At 37.1% G+C, this 21,572-nt stretch overlaps 1 protein-coding gene and 1 long non-coding RNA gene across 2 annotated transcripts; one reads left to right on the top strand and one right to left on the bottom strand.

The window, feature by feature from the left end:
- Nucleotides 1–1,248: 1,248 nt before the first annotated feature.
- On the bottom strand, nucleotides 1,249–15,887 carry Spesp1 (sperm equatorial segment protein 1). Its single transcript, XM_076848663.1, has 2 exons — nucleotides 15,690–15,887; nucleotides 1,249–2,399 (listed from the first exon to the last, which is right to left on the bottom strand). The coding sequence occupies exons 1-2, from the start codon at nucleotides 15,751–15,753 to the stop codon at nucleotides 1,336–1,338; spliced, it is 1,128 nt and encodes a 375-aa protein (XP_076704778.1). The 5' UTR covers nucleotides 15,754–15,887; the 3' UTR covers nucleotides 1,249–1,335.
- On the top strand, nucleotides 15,528–20,136 carry LOC143394129 (uncharacterized). Its single transcript, XR_013090664.2, has 2 exons — nucleotides 15,528–15,810; nucleotides 18,506–20,136. It is a non-coding gene; the product is annotated as an uncharacterized LOC143394129 (long non-coding RNA).
- The last annotated feature ends 1,436 nt before the right edge of the window (nucleotides 20,137–21,572 follow it).

The raw sequence follows: 21,572 nt of genomic DNA, 5'->3' as shown, positions 1-21,572 counted from the left end.
ATTACTATGGTACCAACCTAAGACAGGAGGCTGACGCCTTGAGGTCAGCTCATCCGATAAGGGGTAAGGACCATATGTACTATTGGACAACCTAAGGCAGGCACGGTCCCTAAGCCACATGCTTGTTGTTTAAACAGAGAGGGGGAGATGTTGAGAGCCACAGCGAAGGGGCCCCAGCAAACTTTCAGACTGCCAGCTGATGAGCTGAAGGGGCCCCAGCAAACTTTCAGACTGCCAGCTGATGATTGGCTCACAGCGGCCCCAGCAACATCTAGCTGATTGGCTCCTCTGCGGTGATGCTCATTGGGCTGTTTCCCTGCCCTTTCAGACCACGGAGCTGTTCATTGGGGGACTTTCATTGGGCTGTTTCCCTGCCCTTTCAGACCACGGAGCTGTTCATTGGGGGACTTTCTTGGCTCCGCCCATGCGACCCAGCCAGCCAATCGGCCTCAAGAGCAGGAGGATTGTGGGAGGAGGAGGTTGTTGGGGTGTGTGGCGTGTGGGAAGCCGGTGGTGGCAGTTGGGCTCTGAGGGTTTTTTCCTGAGCAGCTGTTTTGTTTATCGTGTGTGGTTCTAAAAAATAAAGTTAGTTTTTGACAAGTGGCTCCTGAATTGTGCCCAGCCAGACTGCGGCAATAATGTAATCTCAAAGAGAGAAGGAAATAGGTCTTCATTATTATAAAGTCTAGCAATTTATCCTATTAAAAAATAAATTTTGATTAAACCACAAATGACTAGCTAGATGAAGGAATAAGTATATGAATTTGAATTAATACTGGTCAAATAAAGAAACAATTACCTGCACCATAATAATACTATTATACAGTTGACCTCAACGATGTCAATTATACTTCCTGACAAAACATTTGCAAAGCTTTGATGTGTATGTACACAAATAAACCAATAGAGAAAATAAGTCAAAATTACTTCATTACAAATTTCAGGTCCCTCATTGATACTCCAAAAGCACTTGACGACAAAAGAACAGGGATGGGTCTTATATCATTTTTCAAAGGAGGCACATATATGTCCAAATAAAAGTAGTTCTGATATGAGTCCCAATTGTGCTATCCAGAAAGAAAACTGAGATTCTCTGAATTACTCCCTGAAAGAGCAATAAAAACCACATACGTAAAATTATTTCAAACTAGGTACAAACTCCTGAACCAAATTTTTATTTTAAATTATTAGATTTCTGTGCATATGAAAAATTTTAGAACATGACATATAAAGATGTTAGTGTATTAAATTATAATAAAAATATTTTTAAACAACTTTTGAAATCACTAATATGCTTATTTTCCTGTGAAAGAATACTGTTTGCTTAAACCAACTTTATCGAGGAATATCAAGTAGGTTTAGAAGTTTTATATTATTGCTTAATAACTTCTTAATAAGATTTTGAGTTTCTACTTGACCTGCACATAATATATTTTTCAATGTACTGAATACTGTATTAGCCCTTTCTCTCATCTCAGCTGGAACATATTTAATATCTAAATATTCCGGTAATTTAGATCTAGAATTATACAACGTATTAATAACAGTTTCAATGTCAACAATTTGATTACTGGTTCGTCCTTCTGCCAATGCCTCGGATGTATACATTTTTTCTAATCTATATTCTGCTGCTTCTGCTAGAGCAAGGCTTCGTTTCAGGAGCTCTTTAGAGGCTTTAATATACTCTTTATATTCTGGATTATTGCTGTCACCAGGAGGTGCCTGTTGCATTTGTGCATATATTTCTGAAATTTTTCTCAAAATGATATCATTACGCATATTGTCTGAGTGTTGTTCATATATTGGGAATTTAAATCTGCTTGATGCAGAGTCACCTGAGAGCTGGGGAACATCTTCTGAATCTGTCCACAGGTACATTTGAGATCTGCTGGTAGAACTGAGAGTTGTAAATGGAGATAGTTTGGCAGTAGATGATGTGGCAGTAGATAATTGGGTAGTACGTGGTGACAACGTTGAGGCCCGGCTGCGTTTTGTAACTGTCACTGTCTCTGGCTCTGGCTCTGGCTCTGGCTCTGGTTCTTCTTTTTCAATATAAGGTTCTTCCGCATGTAAAACAACAGAAATGTTGTTTGGTCTGATTGACCAGAATGGTGTATTTTCAGTCATTAGTTTCTTCCCTACTCCTGGTGATGTGAAGTCTCTAGTAGAGAAAGGAGTACTTCCTGCACTAACATCCTTGATTAAAACATTATTCTCAGTTGAAGGTGTAACTGTCTCCTCAGATTTTGACCTCTTTGATCCTATAGAATAAAGATTTTTTGGAGATTTTGATTTTTTCTCAGGGCCTGGTTCCCTAGTGGGAACACTTAGTATTAGGTTCTCTAAAACTTGTACGTAATGATTCAAGTTTTGTTCTTCATCACGAGACACAGTAATGCCTTGAAGAAAAAAAAATTAATAATAAAATTTATTATAAATGATATAATGACAGAATCTACTGAACTCAGTTTATCTCCTATGCTGTCACTTAAATTTGAAATAAAGAACCAATAAACAAAGCATCTTACTCTAACTTAAAATTATTTTTATCAGGTTTTTATTAAAATGAATGGGCAAGATTAGTGCAAAAATCACATTAACAGTATTCTTTATATTTTTTTACATATTTTTTCAATGTCGATTAACCTTTATTTTATTCATTTATTTATATGAGGTGCTGAGAATCGAACCCAGTGCCTCACATATGCTAGGCAAGTGCTGTACCCTGGGCTATAACCCAACCCAAATTCTTTATATCTTTTTACATTTATTCTTTCATGTAACTTATGATTCATCAGGCAACTTACTAAATAAAAATTTTGGTTATATCCTTCAACCAAGTAGTATGTTCCAATGGGCTCAATACTGATTTACTACAGCCAAATATTAAATTTTTAGAATTTTTGTGAGCCATATGTAAAACATAGGCATAATTAAAAATTAAATTATATTAAAAACAAAGATAATAATATTAAAAACTCAACACTTCTTAATAATTTTACTATTATATATGCTCTTAGGATTATTTACATCTAGGGTATCAGTAAGATGTACATGCAATATAATGATTTCAGTAAGCACCTATCACTCAATATAATAAACCATTAAAAGTCACATTTATTTTTTATGTTTTAAGTTTCAAGTAGTTATTGGTGCCCAGGATTGAACCCAGGGGCACTTAACTACTGAGCCACATCATCAGCCCCATTTTTTTTTTTTTAATTTTGAGATTGATCTAAGTTGCTTAAGGCCTTACTAAGTTTCTGAGGTTGGTCTTGAACTTGCAAGCCTCCTGCCTCAGCATCCTAAGTTGCTGGGATTACAGGTCAAGTAGTTTCTTTTACCTCCTTTATTTTTAATTGACAAAAATATATAAAAGTCATATTATTACAAAGGAAAACAACTTATTTATATATGCTCATGTTTATAAAATATAATGTCCTGAGTGTAGAGTGTTCATAAAGGAAAATACTGAGTAAAATGAATATGTAGTTTTAAAAAAAAAATTAATTTTTATGTGGTGCTGAGGATCGAACCCAGGGCCTTGCACATGTGAGGTGAGTGTTCTACCACTGAGCCATAACCCCAGCTCCCCCCACCCCCCAAAAATGTAGATTAGTGCAGTGAAATTAAAATCCTTGATTGTTATCTTGGTTCTACCATGTTATAGCAGCATGACTTTAGGCAATTACTTAATTTCTCTGAATATTTATTTAAATATAAAATAAAGATACATGTGTTTTTTATCTCACAGATAAAAATGAGTTGGATTTTTGAAAACACGTCAAAATCTATAGAGTACTATAGAAGATAATATTATTTTTACAAAGGTAACTGTTTATATTCCTTATTGTAAAAAATTAATTTCAAAGTTCCTAGAAAATATAATATTCCCTAGTAAGATATTCTAAAGTATACTTTGGATTTTATTTAATAGGAAACATGAAGTTTTCCTTTTAAAGACAGGTACACAGTAAGGATACCCAATATCCCATTACCATTTAACATCATTTGGAGGTACTAGTCAATGCAATTCGACAAAGGAAAATGTCTGGAGGCATAAGAATTCAGAAGAAAGAGGTAAAACTATCTTTATACACAGATGACATAAATATAACAGTATAAAAATCAATTGAAAAATTATTACAATAAAGATAATTCAGTAAAGTAGCAAGTTATAAAAACCAATATACAAATGTTAACCATTTAGAAGATAAAATGAGAGAGAAGTTTCCATTTACATAACAAAAAAAGAAACAAAACATCTAATCATTAAATTTTAAAAGACATGCCCAAAACCTAGTGTGGTATTGCAAGAAGCTAAATTCATGAACATCTAAAGATAATAGGAACTGATACCTAGAATCTGAAAGAAGAGTCTTTCCAGAAGTGATTATCCTGGATTATCTGGGTAGACTTTAAATCCAATCAGAAATGTCTTTCTGAGAGACACACAGATTTGAGAGAGAAAAAGATATGGCAATGTGGAGGAATAGGTAGAAATAAAAGTGATGTGGCCACAAGTCAAAGAATGCTGGCAGCCACCAGAAATTGGAAGAGACAAGAATTATATTCCTGGGCTGGGGCTGGGGCTGGGGCTCAGCGGTAGCACACTTGCCTAGCATGTGTGAGGCACTGGGTTCGATTCTCAGCATCATGTATGAATAAATAAAATAAAGGTTTATCAACAACTACAAAAATATTTAAAAAAAAAAAAAAAAGAATTATATTCCCTAGAGCTTCCCAAGGGAGGATGACCCTACCTACATACCTTGCTTTGGGTTTAGTGACTCATTTCAGATTACTGGCCTCCAGAATGAGAGAATAAATTTCTGTTGTTTGGAAACAACAAGTTTGTGGTAATTTATTACATTAGCCATAGCAATATATATAATATATGAAAATATTAAACTTATGAAATACATAATATAAACATCAACAAATGAAAGATATATCATGCCTTTAGTAAGAAGGTTCAACATCATAAGATGCTTAGACATCACATAATCTGATAATTTATATATTTTATATGCTTCTAATTTTAAAAACCACTGAATTTTTTTCTAGAGTTACACAAATTAATTTTAAAGTTCATTTTGAAGAATAAATAATAACCAGGAAAACAGGCCTTGCTGATATTAAAATCTGATATTAAAATATTACAAAGCTTTTATTATAAAAACAGTATTAGCATTGGCACATGAACAGATTAATAAATGGAACAAAAAAGAAAATACAGAAGTAGACCCAAATGCATATGTAAAAATAACTCAAGGTCAGCGAAGGTTTCAGTTATAAATTATTCCAGTTAGTAAATGATGAAATCATTTATAACATGATCACTTTGTAGATATTTTCTATGACTGCTATTATTACAAAGATACACAATCAAAACACTATGTACTTCCTGAAAGAACACAATATCATCTATGAGGTATTTTTTCAAAAGAAAAAGGCAAAGTCAAACCTGATTCCAATGGACCTCGCTAGATCTAACCAATATATGAAAAATATACACTACAACAAAAGAAGATATTAAACTCTCCATGGGGATATAATCTGCAAAATCTAGACTGTGGGAAACTATAAAGCATTTGATCCAGTTTTTTCAACAACTAAATTGCAAAAGGAAAGGAGGTGGAGGATTATTAACAGGGATATCAATAAATTAAATGCATGATTCTTATACCAATATCATTCCAGTCAAATCAACTGGAAATAAAGAGAAAGACAATAAGAAAAGTTCTGACCAGATATTTGATATTAAGGAATTACTATCTTTTTAGATACAAAATTGCATTGTTTCTATGTTTTGTTAAGTGTTATAAGGGGAATTAGGGAAGAGAATAAGGAAGGAAAGAGGAAAAGAATGTAGATGGAGATACTATTGATATAAGATTAATCATGACTTAACAATAGTTGAAGCTGTTTATAGATGTATACAGATTTTGTACTGTTCCATCTATTTGTGGGTATACTTAAATTTTTTATACTACAGTGGTTTTTAAAATCTTTGGGGGAAATATTTCAATTATGAAAAACCAAAGCAAATAGCAAATCATAAGCAAATTTAAAATGTACAACCAGCAGAGGTTTAGTTGCCATTAAGGAGACACTGCCATTATAAGTCTACTAAAAGCTAGATTTCCAAATAATTTAACTTTTCGTTTCTTAGTGTAAATAATATACCCAGGTAGTCATTAGACAAGTTAGGGTGTCAAAGGACAGGAAATACTAGCTCTTTCCTAAAAAAACAAAAACAAAACAAAACAAAAACCTGACATACTCATTAGCTCCTTCTACTGTTACTCAGGCAACACCCAAAAGCCTGTTCATGGCTACCTAGCAACAGAGAACCCTTCCTCCTACCTTGGTTTTCTTCCCTTTGTAATGCCTTTGTCTCTGCATTGATCTGTTCTCATACTTATCTCCACACACTTCCCACCTCCTGTTTTTGTCCCCCCTAAAACATCTACATATGTCACACTGACTTTCTCAGTTATACTAATCATAACTGTTCTTGGAAATCAATCTGATATTTATAAAAATTTCTGCAGGTAAGGGTGTAAAAGATAGCCTCAAATATCCTTACAGACAGACCTGGTCACAGTGAAAACCTGCTTTTCTCCATACGTCAGGAAGTGCTAGGAAGCTAAACAAAATTCAAATTCTTACAAAAAACAGACTACCCTGATAAAAGTTGGATTATTTTACCTCGAATATTTGTAGTGTACAATGGTATAATACCTTCTCTATTTTTATCAGTTAGGGAGCTAAGCAAATAGCAATGTCCCATAATGTGGCTAAAGTAAGAATCTCTTCCAGCTTCAGACATCAGGATGTCTCTCTCCAATGCCTTCTGTAGCAAGATGGCTAACTGCTAAGCAGACTCAAGGTTTTGCCAGAATTTCATTTGTGGGGCTAACCTGAGCTTAAGTTGCCTGCACTTCTCTTCTTCAAATAGTACAAGGAGAATTAGCCACACAACAGAAATAACAGGACAGTAAACAAAACTGTACTAACAATTGTAGAAACAAATGTAGCAGGAAATCTGAAGGGGAAATTGGAAGACAGTGATTAAAGGGATCATAATAGCTCTCACTGAGTAATTAATATGTGCAGGCACTACATTAAGGACTTCGAGTGTGAGGAATGTTTTGATAAAGAGGAAAGGAAGATACTTAGGATAAATAATGTGCCTAAGATTATATTCAACAAGTAAGCAGTAAGGATGGGATTTCAATATAAGCTGTCTCACTCCAAAGCAGGTACACATAACATCTGGACAATGTTGTCATAAAGAAATGCCACAAGAATGCTGGCAAAGCAGTAAGATTATGGTAATAAAAACCATCCTTCAGGAATACATCTCTATTTTAAAATACATGGGAATATTAAGATCAATAATTCAAAATTTTGCCCTATTGTCAAAAATGCATTCTTTATATACATCAAGATATATCTAGAAATATTGAAGATAATCCAAATATAATGTTTTCTTACTACAAAATATGAGTGAGAATGGACAGTCAATGACTTAAAAAGAATAAATCCACTTCATACAAAGGTAAAAGGCAAGTTAATTACTTTTGAATTTATTCTGAGGAAACTAAGAACATAAGTTCTTTTTTAGATAAACTCAGTTTTGAAAGTATCATAAATTTAGAAAATTGTTTTCCTTCATATTTCTGTGCTAGATTTCAAACATTTGTACACATTAAAATATCATGCTTGTAAACTAATTGAGGCTAGTAATATTTTCTTTGGTTACACTGGTTACACAGGGGTGAACTATTGTTTCATTAAGCTCTACCTTGAGTTTTGTGTGTCTTGCATACTTAAAATGTTATGCTATAATTTTGTTTGCATTGTAGTAACTCTGTTTTCCATTATAGTTACATCATTATAGTTAAAAACAAAGACACCTGTTTTTTAAAGAACTAAAGTTTACAAAAACTTAGTTTTGCCGGCAGCTCAGAAGGCTGACACAGGAGGACTGCAAGTTCAAAACCAGCCTCAGCAAAGGCAAGGTGCTAAGTAACTCAGTGAGACGCCTATCTCTAAATAAAATACAAAATAGGGCTGGCTTTATATACTTGATATATACTTTATATCAAAACTGCAAAATAATATAGACCAAAGCATTAAAAATCAAATTCCAATATATCTTGACCAAAATTAAAACAGGTCACCATATAATTCCCTTATATGCTCTAATTAGTTATTTTGTTCATTTTCAAAACACATTGCCTCTTCCAAAAGCCCCTAATGAAACGGTTTAAAAGAACATATTTGGGTTTCTGCGTCCATGAGGATAGAGAACATGTAGTTGTTCCCCTTTGCTTCTGCTGACATAGTTAAAAATGCTGGTTATTGAACATAAAGCAACCATATGAAAGTTGCTAAGAGAAAAACAAACCACTGGGGTCTTCAGGACAACCAAAATGACACATTTTTCTCTGGGTTTTCTGTTTGCCACATATATCCCACACTGGGGCCTAGAGAATTTAGCAAACAGGAAATAGCAATGTGTACAGATGTTAAAGACAAAAAAGAGAAAGAAGGTGGTTCAAGATAATCCTGCTCTCTCTGTAACTAAAAGTCCAGGAAGGGACAGACTAGCAAGACAGAACATCTTTTATATCATAACTGCAATGCTCCAGTAAAGTAACAGAGAAAATTGCAGCATTACTCCCATCAGCAAAGGCTAGTAAATGGTGGGGTTCCACCCTCATGGGCTGTTACAAGATGCTCCAACTCACTGCCCTTATCCCATAAGTACTGCTGCTAAGTAAAAGCTAATACATTCTCTCCCAATAGAGAAGGCCAAATGAGGAGCTCCGACTTTCATCTTCACCCTATGAAAACAAGGCAAAACCCTTCTTCCCCTGCCAAAGTGGGCAAGAGGCCTATTTAAATCAAACCCAAAGATTTAAATAAGATCTAGAGTCAACACAATATAATAACTAAATATACAGGCTTAAATTTTTAAAAAATCAGTTTTCACACCAAAAACCAAGAAAATCTAATTTTGAATTTAAAAAAAAAAAAGATGCCAATACTGAAGCAACACAGAAGTTAGAATTATCCATCTTGGATTTTAAAGCAACCATCATAAAAATGCCTCAACAAAGGCTGGGCGCAGTGTCATAGCCTGTGATCACAGCAGCTTTGGAAGCTGAGGCAGGAGAATCATGAGTTCAAAGCCAGCCTCAGCAACTTAGTGAGGCCCTAAGCAACTCAGTAAGACCCTCTCTCTAAATAAAATACAAAACAGGGCTGGGGATGTGGCAGTGGTTAATTGCCCCTGAGTTCAATCCTCTAAACAAAAGGGAAAAAAAAAAGCATCAATAAGCTAATATGTACATGTTTGAAACAAATGAAAAATAAAAAATCTCAGCAGAAGAAAAAGAAAAAATAAAGAAGAACCACACTGATAATTTAGAATAGAAAAACACAGTAACTGAAATGGAAAAAATCTCAGTGGGTAGGCTCCACAGATGAAAGAGTGAAGTGGAAGACAGAATGATGGCAATTACCTGATAGAAAGAACAGAGAAAAAGAGGGGTGGGGGTGATGAACACAGCCTCAAGAACTTGTGAAAGTATAACAAAAAAAATCTAACATTGGTGTGATTGGAGTCTTAGAGGAAAGGAGGAAAAAAGGGTGGGCCTGAAAATACATTCAAAGAAACAATGGCTAAACATTTCCCAAATTTGGCCAATATAGGAACTTATAGATTCAAAAAGCTGAAAACCAAACACAAAGAAAAAAAAAATCTTAAAAGAAGCAAAAGAGATGGGGAAAAAAGATTTGACAATTCTTATCAGAAATCCTGAGTATAGGAAGGAAATAATGTATTTTTCAAGTGCTGACCAAAAAAGGCCCAGCAATGCAGAATTCCATATTAAGGGAAAACATCCTTCAAGAATGAAAGGATCATTCACTGTTAGACAAGGAGAAATTAAGAGAAGTCGTTACCAGAAGACATACCCTAAAAGACTAGCTAAATGAAGTTTGCCAAGCAAATGGTAAAATGGTAAAAGAAGAAAAAGACTAGAAAGGAAGAAAGAGTAACAGAAAGAGGAAAAATATGGGTAAATACTCCCTTTGCCTCTTGAATTTTCCAAATGATGTCTGACAGCTGAAGCAAGTAGTATGTACCACTCTGATGTGGTTCTGTCAAATGGAATTCTTAAAAAAAAAAAAAAAAAGATATCCCTTAATATAAAATGGATACTGATAATGTGCTTTAATACAATTTATGTTTTAAAAACTAAGGTTTAAAAACAAATAATATTGTTAATTTAAAAATGGATTGATATAGGAATAGATATCTGGTAAGTTAAAGGTAGGAGCAAAATGTAGCATATAATAGGAGGAAACTTGGTAGTTCAGTAAAGAGAAAAAGATTAATTTTAAAACATTCAAATAAAGACAAAAACGTTAAAGTTCCATGGAATACGTCTGGTCTTTGTGCTTTAAGAACTCTTTATTTTTCATTTTGTCCTTGGGCTATAACTTTAACATGGCAACTGGTGATTACACCCAAAATTTAACCAGGAATTCTGGATGCTCATTTGTTAAAGATTCAAATATAAACAGGATTTCTATTACCACAAGAAAGGAAAAACAATGTCTTTATCTATAAAGAACTTAAGTATATAAAACTTAAAATATAAAAACCCAAGCATAGATGGTACAGATTCTGGCTATGCAGAGTTATGTCCTTAACTCTGGAGAAAAAAATTGCTTATATTTTCCATCCAGGTCATATAAATGGACTCACAAAGAATAGAATTCCTTTATTTTACAGCAATTAAATGCTGCAAGTAAAAACTAATACCTGAAAACTGTCACCATGTAAGAATTCCAGTTAAAACACGAACATCCATCAAATTAAAATAAACTTAAATATTTCCAATACAAATCAAAGTAGGAATAACTGCTTCATTAGGAGGATGTACTCAAAAAGAATGGTCAAAAGAGCTGGGTTCAATTTCTAGCCTGCAAGCTCACACACACAAGCATCACACAGAGAATGGTCACAAAAGGAAACATAATATATAACATATGTTATTCATCCAGCAGTTTCCCTGTAAATTATTTAGTTTTGTGCCGATAGACAAAAAACAAGGAGACAGCCGAACAAGGAATTATGTTCAGATTACTCAAGTGTTCGATTTAAAGAAATGTAACTTCACGGTTTTGCACTTCCTGGTATTTATGTTATTGGGTTCACACTAAATATGGGCTTGCCCTATGTGACTTGTCTTGGCCTATAAGACAGTACCAAGTCCAACATCAATGGGCTTGATAAAACGTTTTCATATTGTGGCTTATAAAGATTCCTCTTGGAAGCCAGCTAATGTGAAACCTAGGCTAGATAGTGAAAGACAAGAAGTCATAGAGAGAAAGACCTTGAAAGACAAAAAGCCATCTTGGGTCTTTCAACCCAATTGAGTGTTCAACTAAATGGAGCTGTATGAGTGACCTCAGCTATACCAAATAAAGCAGAATTGCCCAGCTGAGCCTAGTCAACTCATACAATCATGAAAAATGATAAATGTGGGGGGAAGTCTTTCATGTTACCATAGGTAACAAAAATAGTTTTATTAAATTTGTTTTTTAAAAAGGAATTAAAGTTTGGTTTGGGTGAAGAGTTAAAAATCAAAAACTTTATCCTATGTGTAATGTTAAAATATAATGGGAAACAACATAAATTCCCGACCTTAAATTTTATCTCTTTTAATTCTATTTAACTACAATGACTGACCCAAATAACAATATCATTTCACCACACAAGTCTGTTGTGTCCTAGATGCTTTGGTCTTTAATATCACATTGTACTATATTTCCTTGGAAGCATGACTAATTCTATTCAGAGCAGGGGAGATACAAAGTGGGACAACCAGTTAATGTCACAAAATAAGAAATCTTTAAAAATATATGGGATCTTGTGTACATCCACAATACTGGGCTCCTAATAAGATATATTTCCATGCTTATATAAATGTATCAAAATAGATTCTACTATCATGCATAACTAAAAAAGGAACAAATAAAAATAAATAAAATAAAATATATGGGATCCTACCAAAGTAACATAGAAAGCAAATTGCAGGGGCTCCACCATGTCAAGGCATGAATATTTAGCCTCAGAAAAAAAAAATTATATAAAATAACTTGTTTTAAAAAGTCACAAATACATAATGATCCTAAAAAAGAAAATATTTTCTTTTCAAACAACTTGTATTATACCTCTTTTATTCATATAGTGAAATTGTTGCTTAATTTTAAATTTTACATACATTATAAGGAGATTAAAGTATCTCCACTTAAGGGCTAAAATGATCAAAAGAACAAAAAGACAGAACATTTTCCTCCATTAAAACATTAATGGATAGGCTAATGAAACTTCCTCCTTCTCCCCTAAGGCCTTTCTGGACATTCACCAATTAGAGGACAAGCTCATTATCTCAAACATTAGGAAGTGTGTCAGTACATTCCATTCATAGGTTTGGGAGACCTTCCAGAGTGTCTTAGCTTTGAGCACTGAAAGATGTAAAGTGAACCTGCAGCACTAAAAACCAAGTGAATTTTACCTTTAGAGTGTACTTAAAATAAATGTTTTCTCTCAGTGTATTTAGTGATAGATTTTAACAATTATTGCTAGTTGCCTCCTTAATATTTCCCTTGCCTTATTTGGCTCATTAGGGCAAAGGACAAGGATGAAGGTCAAAGACTCACATACTGCACTTCCTTTTAATATCAATCTAGAGAAGCAAGTTAAGAGGTTTTGTCACTCTAAACTGACACCTACCATTAACTCTATTTTGCTGATCTATATGAAGAGATGCCTAGGAAAAACAATTTACTCATGAAAATTAAAAAAATATCTCTCGGGCTGGGGATGTGGCTCAAGTGGTAGCGCGCTCGCCTGGCATGCGTGCGGCCCGGGTTCGATCCTCAGCACCACATACAGACAAAGATGTTGTGTCCGCCAAATACTAAAAAATAAATATTAAAATTCTCTCTCCCTCTCTCTCCTCTCTCTCATTCTTTCTTTAAAAAATAATAAAAAAAAAAATCTCTCCCAAACTACTATTTCACAGTCTTGTATGTGTAGCTTCAGGCCCTTAATTTAGTGACTTGAAATTTTAAAAAGCAAATTATATAATTTTAGTAATAGTTAATATTAGGTAGTAAAGCAAATCACAGTGAAAACACATTAAAGAGGAATGATTTTTAAATTAGAAAATATTTCAAACTAAAACTGAAAAATCAGATATACGAAATTAATTTAATGTTATAAAAAATTAAGTATATAGGATATTTACCCAGCACCATCAGGATGTGTGTATATGTAGGAAAGCATATACCCAAGCCTCATTCATGTCAGGATGAATTCAGATTAAACCAGAACTGAAGTTTTTTTCAACATATATATTTAATATGCCTATGATCATTGAACTGCAATTTTCATTATAAAAACCTATCTTATCATTGGCATGAGAGAGCATTATTTTATTTGACTTTCTCATCAATAGTTGTTCCAATAGTGGCCATATAAAAGAAGGCTTAATTGATTTAAATCAAACCTAATAACATAAGCCTAGTTTCACTGGTATACTTATTTTTTTAATTAAAAAGAGAGAGAGAGAAAGGAGAAAGTAGTCATGTAATATTACCCTACATAACTCTTTTTTTTATAACTTTATTTTATTTATTGATATATGGTGCTGAGGATCAAACCCAGGGCCTTGCACACGAGTGTTCTACAGCTGAGCCATAACCCCAGCCCCTACCCTACATAACTCTTAATCTATTTCTGTAGAAAAGAGGTAAATCACATTTTCCAAGATATCTTCTATGATCTACAATCTGGTTAGTTATTTATTTGTCTTATACTACTTACATATTCAACACAAAATCATTCCTTTTTCTGAGAAATGTCTTCATTTCCTAACAGCCTTAAAAAATCTTAGCTAGAGGGGTGCAAAGAAAAAGAACAGGCCACAAAATTGTGTAGTTAGGCAGGAGATTGTACTGCATAAAGTGAGTATCCAGGACTGCTGAATAGCAGTTCCAGGCTGTACTGTGTGACAGTTAATGTCACTTTAGTTAAAAATTTCCATATATTTTAGTCAGCTGTGACCTACTGCTCTACTACTACCAAAATGCAATAATAGTATTAGTAATAACAATCACCAATTATCCAGAAAAGACAATTATCTTCATTGTGTTTTGCTCACTTATGGCAAAGAAGAAAAATTTTACAAAGATTTTTATTAAAAACAGCTAAAAATCATAAGTGTTACTTGATTTTTTGGGGGGATGGCGATACTGGAGATTGAACTTAGGGGGACTTGACCACTGAGCCACATCCCCAGACCTATTTTGTATTTTATTTAGGGGCAGGGTCTCACTTAGTTGCTTAGCACCTCCCTTTTGGTGAGGCTGGCTTTGAACTTGCGATCATCCTGCCACAGTCTCCTGAGCCGGATTACAGGCCCATGCCACCAGGCATAAGTGCTAGTTTTAAAGGGCTAATTTTAACTACTAAGACACTTCCTCAAGAACTTTTCCCACTACTATTCATGATAATTTAGGTTGTGTTACATTTTAATTTTTAAATCTAATTTTCAACTACAATCTTTTAACAAGTCTGAAATATAGGTCTGCATACTTAACATGCACTATAAGACTTTTTCACACATACCCCGTTGAGTGAATTTTATTTATTAATTTGGTTAAACCAAACTAACGTTATTAAATACTGCAATGAATTACAGTTCGACTAGATGAGCAGGCCTCACAGTTATTATCTGGAATATCATTATCAGAGACCATACTTAAACACCTCCAGATGTCCCCAAGATGTTGGTAATGTAGTGAAGTCTCAGCACTGCGGAATTTGACTTTACTGGTTTTCAGCTCTTGGGGAGGAACAAAAGAGCTCCTCGGGAAGATCTAAGTTAGAATTCTGCTTAGCTAAGGCTTCTCACCCCTTGCACGCCATGACTTTGTGGGAATGAGTTAGTGAGTATTCTAGGCGGTAGCCCCCAATCTGCATGCTAATTTTGGCCATCCTTTGACCATTGGGGTCAGACAACCTTTTCATGTTAAAAGGCCGGGTTGTAATGATTTCCGACTCTGCAAGCCACACTGTGTGCGTGTGCTACAACCCCTTCACCCCCTTCCAATGCAGGAAAGCAGAATAACTGCTGCTGTGTCTCACTGAAACTTAATATTTATGAGCAGTGAAATCTGAACTTTTTACTTTTTCACATATCATATTTATGTTTTGAAATGTCAAGGCCATTCTGGGCAGATCAGCCAGAAAAAAACAGGCTGGCATCGCAGGGAACGCGTCCTCCTCCCCTGCTGTCTCACCCAGGCGTCTGGAAGAGGCCAGGGTGGCACAGGGCGAGTCTCCCCGCGGAGGAGGCCTCACTCCAAGGGCTCCGCCTGCCCGACAGCGCCTCCGCACGCTTGCGGTCCTGGGTGCGCCCGGTGGCGGCGCGGACGCGAGCAGAGGGACACATCTCGGTGCCGGGCCAGCACCCTGGACATTGGGGCAGGAGGAGTGCCGGACCCGGGAAAAGCAAGAGCCGCACTTCCGGTGGCCGAGACCTGGAGGCTGTCCGAGGACCCTCGGGTCGCCGCCGCCTAGGCCGGTCACTCACTTGGAAACGCCGGCGCTGACGAAGGCCATAGCAAAAGCGCGACTAGAAGGACCACGGGCTTCATGGGCGTCGTCCGCAGCACTCCGCCATGCGACGGGAACGTCCTGGGCCACCAGGCCGGGTACCTCGGGGCCGAAAGGGAAGGGTGTCAGCGGCCGACCGTCCCACCTCAGGGCCCGGGGCGCCCCCAACGGTCGGGTCGTCGCCACCGCAACGTAGCGGCGGCGTGGGGGAGGGGTGGCGCCGAGGTCGGCCCTGCGCGCCTGCCAGTGCGCATGTGCGCGCGGCCTCTGGAGCGGGCGCGGAAAGAGGGGTCGTGACGCCGGCCGCGCTGCTGCGGGGTCTCACGTGGGGACACAGCCCTGGCCAAAACCCCGGCCCTGCGCAGGAGGAGCTGTCTGATGTCTGAGACAACCTGGCAATTAAAAAAAAAAAAAATAGCGTGAGCTGACTATAATAGAGGGAAGCACCCCGCGCCCCTCAGCCCAGAGGCAGATGTCCTGCCGTCCCTAGGGCTCCAAATGGAGGAGCACCCCAAGAACTGAAGACAGTAACCATAAAGCATCTTTTAAAAGTGAAAACAGTTCAGGCTAATTGCATGGGGGGAGGTAGGCAAGTGCATTAAGGACACCTTAAGGGGCTTAGGTAGTTTTGTTGGTTTCCAAAAGATTGTTTCTTTGATGATGGGGAGGGTGTGACTACAAAAGGGGTCATGAGATAGCTTTGGAGAGTTACAGGCAATGGCGGTGGCCATAAGAATCTATACTTGTGTTAAAATTTTTAGAACTGTACACCAAAAAATACATCTTACTGTACAATTATTTTTTAATTGACATATATTTATATCTTTGCCCTGGGAAGCAAGGGGTTGGATGTTGGTGTGAGACACTAGGGACATACTGCAGGGTATTGAGCTGGGGAAGGTTGTGATTAAATTTGCATTTCAAAAGTCTCACTTTTCCTGCAGCCTCTAGAATTGGTTGAACTGGCACATGCTCATAATTCCAGCAGCTCCGGAGGCTGAGACAGGAGGCTTGATAGTTCAAAGCTAGCCTCAGCAAAAGCGAGGAGCTAAGTTACTCAGACCCTGTCTGTAAATAAAATGCAAAATAGGGCTGGGGATGTGGCTCAGTGGAGTGTACCTGAGTTCAATTTCCATTCCCCTCCCCCTCGCCCCCAGGAAAAAAAAAAGAAGAAGAATGGGTTGAAGGGAAGGAAGACTAGAGACAAAGAGGAGCCAAGTTAGGAGGCGGTTCCAGTAATCCAGGCATGGACTGATAAGGGTCTAGACTCCTGGTGGCAAGGGACATGGGACATGGGACATGTGGACAGATCTGAGACATTAGAACTAACATCAACAAGATTAGGGTGTTGTTTGTGGAAATGAAGAGAGGAGGAGGTGATACCCCCATTCCTGTTTTGTGCATCTAGAAATGAGGTGGTACCATTTACTGAGATGGACAACAATTCAGGCACTTACAGGAGTAGAGCATGATGATGGGGGAGAGGGGTTTGTTTTCATCATTATTATAGTGAGGTGGGCTTAGGATTTCCTCCCACAGTGGCCTGTCCAGTGAGAGGATGGATGTGGGGCCCTGGAGAGAGCTGAAATGGAAGTGGAGGTTTGGAAGGCATCCAGCATCTAGAAGTGGGGATGTCTACGGAAAGTCTGTAGAGCAAGTAGGCTGTAGAGCCTAGGAAAGATTCCTGTGAAACATGGCAGGCTAGAGAGAGTAGGATGGACCTGCAAAGACCAAAAGTGGGGCAAGGAAACTTGGAGAACCAAGAACCTTGTGGAAGAGTAGGAGTTTCAGACTGTCAACTGAGAAGCCAACAAAAGAAGGACTTTATTTAGCAATGAGATGGTTGACAGAAGCAGTTTCAGTGGTGTGGCTCAAGCAAAAGCCAGGCCACAGTGAGTTGAGAGATGAGTTAGAGGTGATAAAGTGGTGACAGCACAGTATAGACAACTTTTTCAAGATTGGTGCATGAGTCTTCAATGCACTCCAGAAGTGCTCAATCCACGTACAACAGCATGTTACAATCAATTGCTACTATTTGGAAAGCAATCTGGAATATGTAACAAAAGATTTAACCTATAAACACTATGATATACTATAAATTCAGGGGGAGAAAACTTTGTGTCCTAAAATAACCATAATCTATTATTATGAGCTATGATAATCAAAATACAAATTGAAAGAATGATAAAGTTATAGAATGAACTTTTGTGTCCCCCACACCCATTCACATGTTAAAATCCTAATCTCCAGTGTGACAAGGAGGAATGGGAGCTTTTGAGGTGTTTTGGTTATGGGGGTGGAGCCTTGAAGGATGGGATTGGTATTTTTGTAAGGCAGCTCCCTGAACCCTGCTTCCATGTGAGGATCCAGTGAAGACAGTCATCTGTGAACCAAGAAGTGGCTCCCACCAGGTTCCAAATCTGCCAGTGCCTTGATTTTGGATTTCTCTATTTCTAATTGTGAGAAATAAATATTTGTTATTTAAACCATCTAGTCTATGATATTTTGTTACAGCCGCCTATATAGACTAAATGGCGAAACGCTCTCATGGTGGATCGTATTTTAAGATATTAACTAAGCTCTCACCTTCTTTGGCTGCCTTGTACCATTACCTTTTTTTCTGCATTGAGACACTAGTAATAATCTTCTTAATGTACTTGCTACGGGAAGGATAGCTAGAATCTCAAAAGAGGAAGATTTCTGGGAGCAGAAAAGAGGGGTTGAAGTGTGTACATGGAACCGCCCAACACGTTTTGGGAGTCACTGAAAAGGCTTCTGTTTCTTTCTTTTCAGGAGAAAACTGCCAACTTTTCAAAACACTCTGCATCCAACATGGGGCCAAGTACTTCCGCAGGTCTGGCTGACTCAGTTGCTTTTGAAGACAATCTAGGTAGACTGCTCACCAGGAGAGCTCAGAAATGCTGAACAAGGTCCTCTCACCTCAGGAAGGCCTACAGTGTAGACCAGAAGGAAGCCAAGTATATGGATAATTACTGACATACAGCAAGTACTCATTAAATATTAGCCTGAACATGGGCCGACCTAATTCTGATTCTAATGAATAGAATATGACAAAAGCAATGAGATGTCACTTTGGAGATGAAGACACAAAAAAACTATGGCTTCCATCTTGAGCACACCCTTTCTCTCTCTCTGACTTACTGAGGGAAGGCAGGTGCACTTGTTAAGGAGCTGATGTCTTCAGCCCACCACCAGGGATAACAATCATGTGAGTGAACTTGAAACACATCCTCCCCAGGCAAGCCTGGAGATGACCACAACCCAACTGACATCTTGAGACCCCAAGCCTGAGGCATCAGACTAAGCCACACCCAAATGCCCAACCTACAGGAACTGAGATAAGAAATGGTTGTTATTCCGTGGAGGGAAAAGCATTTGCCCAAGCAAGAGCTGCAAACAAGGGCCTCTGTCAGTTTGCTCCTCGAAAGAGGATGCATGTGGAAAGACACCTGCATTTGACTACACTATTTGATTGAAGTTAAAAATCATTCTTCTTCAAGATCCATCCATTTTCATCAACCAATCAAACTGGCAGGTTAGGTGTATCTTTAAATCTCTGATGGTGACACTTATTATAGCTAGACTCCAAGGGACTGATAGAACTTCCATTTTCCTATGTGGACTGGGGGAAGGGGAGGAGAATAAAGCTCTGTGGGTATAAATTCAGGTTAAAATTTCTTTAATCACTTCACCCCAATAAGTCCTGCTCTAACCCATAAAATAAGGTGGTCCTCTGAATCCGTGGGAGTTAACATAGCTACCCAACTGTTAATCTCAGAGGATTAAGACTTCCCTTTTTTTTTTTTTTTTTTTTTTAATCTATAAAGGACCAGTACCCATTCCCAGAAGGGAAAGTCAAGGAGTTAGGAGTCACAAGCACATTCCTATGATGCTACCACTGAGTTCTTTCTGGAGGTTTCTGACTTTTCCTTTCACTTAGGAGATTCTGCATTTGTCAACAGACTGGGCTTTGGGAATTTAGTGAGGGGTTATAAGTGAAAGGATCAAGTGAGATGTCTGTTTTGTTAGGCTTCAATTTGGCGTTATTTTTTGCTTGTTTGTTTAACTGTATAAATCACATAAGAACTTAGCAGCTTTCGTCTTGTGAACTATCAAAAAGGAAATGGTGAATGAAGCAACATGTATATTTTTACGGTGGAATTCTAGTTTAAAAGAATGAATTTTAACTCTGTATACTCTGTGATCTGTGTACTAACAGAAAACTTTCTAAAATATAGTATTCAATGGGAACAAAAACAGTGCAGGATGGGCTGGGGTTGTGGCTCAGAAGTAGAATGCTTGACTATCATGAATGAGGCACAGGGTTTGATCCTCAGCACCACATAAAATAAAGGTATTGTGTCCACCTATATATAAATAAATAAACATTTAAAAAACAATAATACAGGAAAACATATATTTGTATTTATGTAAAATCATAGTACAATTATGTGTATACATGAAATCACCAGAAATTATTTGGGAAAGAAACACAGCAAGATGAAAACAATGTTTGTTTCCAGGAAGAGAAATGGAAATGGGGAGAACAGGAAATTCCAAAAGGAGAATTTTACTTTTTACTCTTAAGTATTTTTTTTTTAATATTTATTTCTTGGTTGTACACAATACTTTTTTTTTTTGTTTATTTATTTTTATGTGTGCTGAGGATCGAACCCAGGGCCTAGCATGTGCTAGGCGAGCACTCTACTGCTAGCCACAACCCCAGCCCCACTCAAGTATTTTTATTATCCATTGAGTTTTTCCAAACAAGATTACACTGTTTTTTTTTTCATTGCTAATGTAGTTAAAAATAAAAACAAAAACTTTTTACAAAATCTAGATGCTTGGAGAAAGGAGGCCCAGAAGTAGAAACATGAATCTGGTGCCTCATGCTTTTCCTTACTGACTTCACTGAATTTTTTTTTAAATTTTTTTTGTTGGGGGGGTGCAACTGGGGATTTAACACAATGACATTCTCTATCACTGAGCTATACTCCCAGCCCTTTTTATATTGAGACAGGGTCTCACTAGTTTGCCAAGGCCAACTTTGAACTTGTGATCCTCCTCCTCAATCTCACAAAAATCTGGGACTACAGGCAGTACCACTTCATTGAAGTATTTTTAAGGTGGTTAATTGACTCTCCCTGTCCCAAAAGGTATTTATCCTGCATTTCTGCTTCACCTCTGAATTCTGTAACTGTTCTGGCAACTGATTACATGATATGTGACTTTTTCTCAGGGATATATTTTGTCTCTCCTTTACAGTTCTTAAGCTTCTCCACTTCACATTACACCTTTTCCATGCTCAGTGAATACTTAATAAATAAAGGCACATGTTCTTCCAACCTGAAGGAAAGGAGTCCTTCCTCCAATGGCTTTCAAAATCCTCTGGTGTTCTAATGCTGCACCTGCTGGGAGTGCCCGGTATGCCACCCCTCCCATTAGAATGTATTGTGTCCTCCCTATCCCATATTTCCATACTGCTATGCCATGGCATTACTTCATTGAATTATTGAATTTTATGCTTTTGCAAGCCACTCATGCCTAGATCAAGATCTTTGAAGAAGGGAGCCAGGAGGTTGTCCCTGTATTGTGTCTTCCCAGCCCAGCTAAAATCTTGCATCCACCAAGTGTTCAATAAACCCATGTTTGAGTTCTATTGGAAATAAAAGCTTGGGAATTTCTGTGTAGGTTTTTGCAGAATCCTAAAAGGAGCTAATTCCAATGACTTAAATATTGAGACACATTTCTTAGATTCCAGAAGAAACTCCTCTACTCTAAGAGGAGTTTGGGTGACTCCTACTGTGTAACTTCATTATTTAATCCCAGGTAAAATTAG

This window comes from Callospermophilus lateralis, chromosome 3, assembly GCF_048772815.1.
Source record: "Callospermophilus lateralis isolate mCalLat2 chromosome 3, mCalLat2.hap1, whole genome shotgun sequence".
NCBI classification, from domain to species: Eukaryota; Metazoa; Chordata; class Mammalia; order Rodentia; family Sciuridae; genus Callospermophilus; species Callospermophilus lateralis.
The sequence above is the reverse complement of the archived record's forward strand: the minus strand, read 5'-3'. Positions and strand labels throughout refer to the sequence as shown.

What these genes read in the sequence shown, in the direction of transcription:
- Spesp1 (XM_076848663.1), bottom strand. Translation starts at nt 15,753, where the DNA reads ATGAAGCCCGTGGTCCTTCTAGTCGCGCTTTTGCTATGGCCTTCGTCA. An exon ending in GTCAGCGCCGGCGTTTCCAA is followed by an intron (nt 2,400 to 15,689) that starts GTGAGTGACCGG and finishes TTTTTCTTCAAG; the next exon opens with GCATTACTGTGTCTCGTGAT.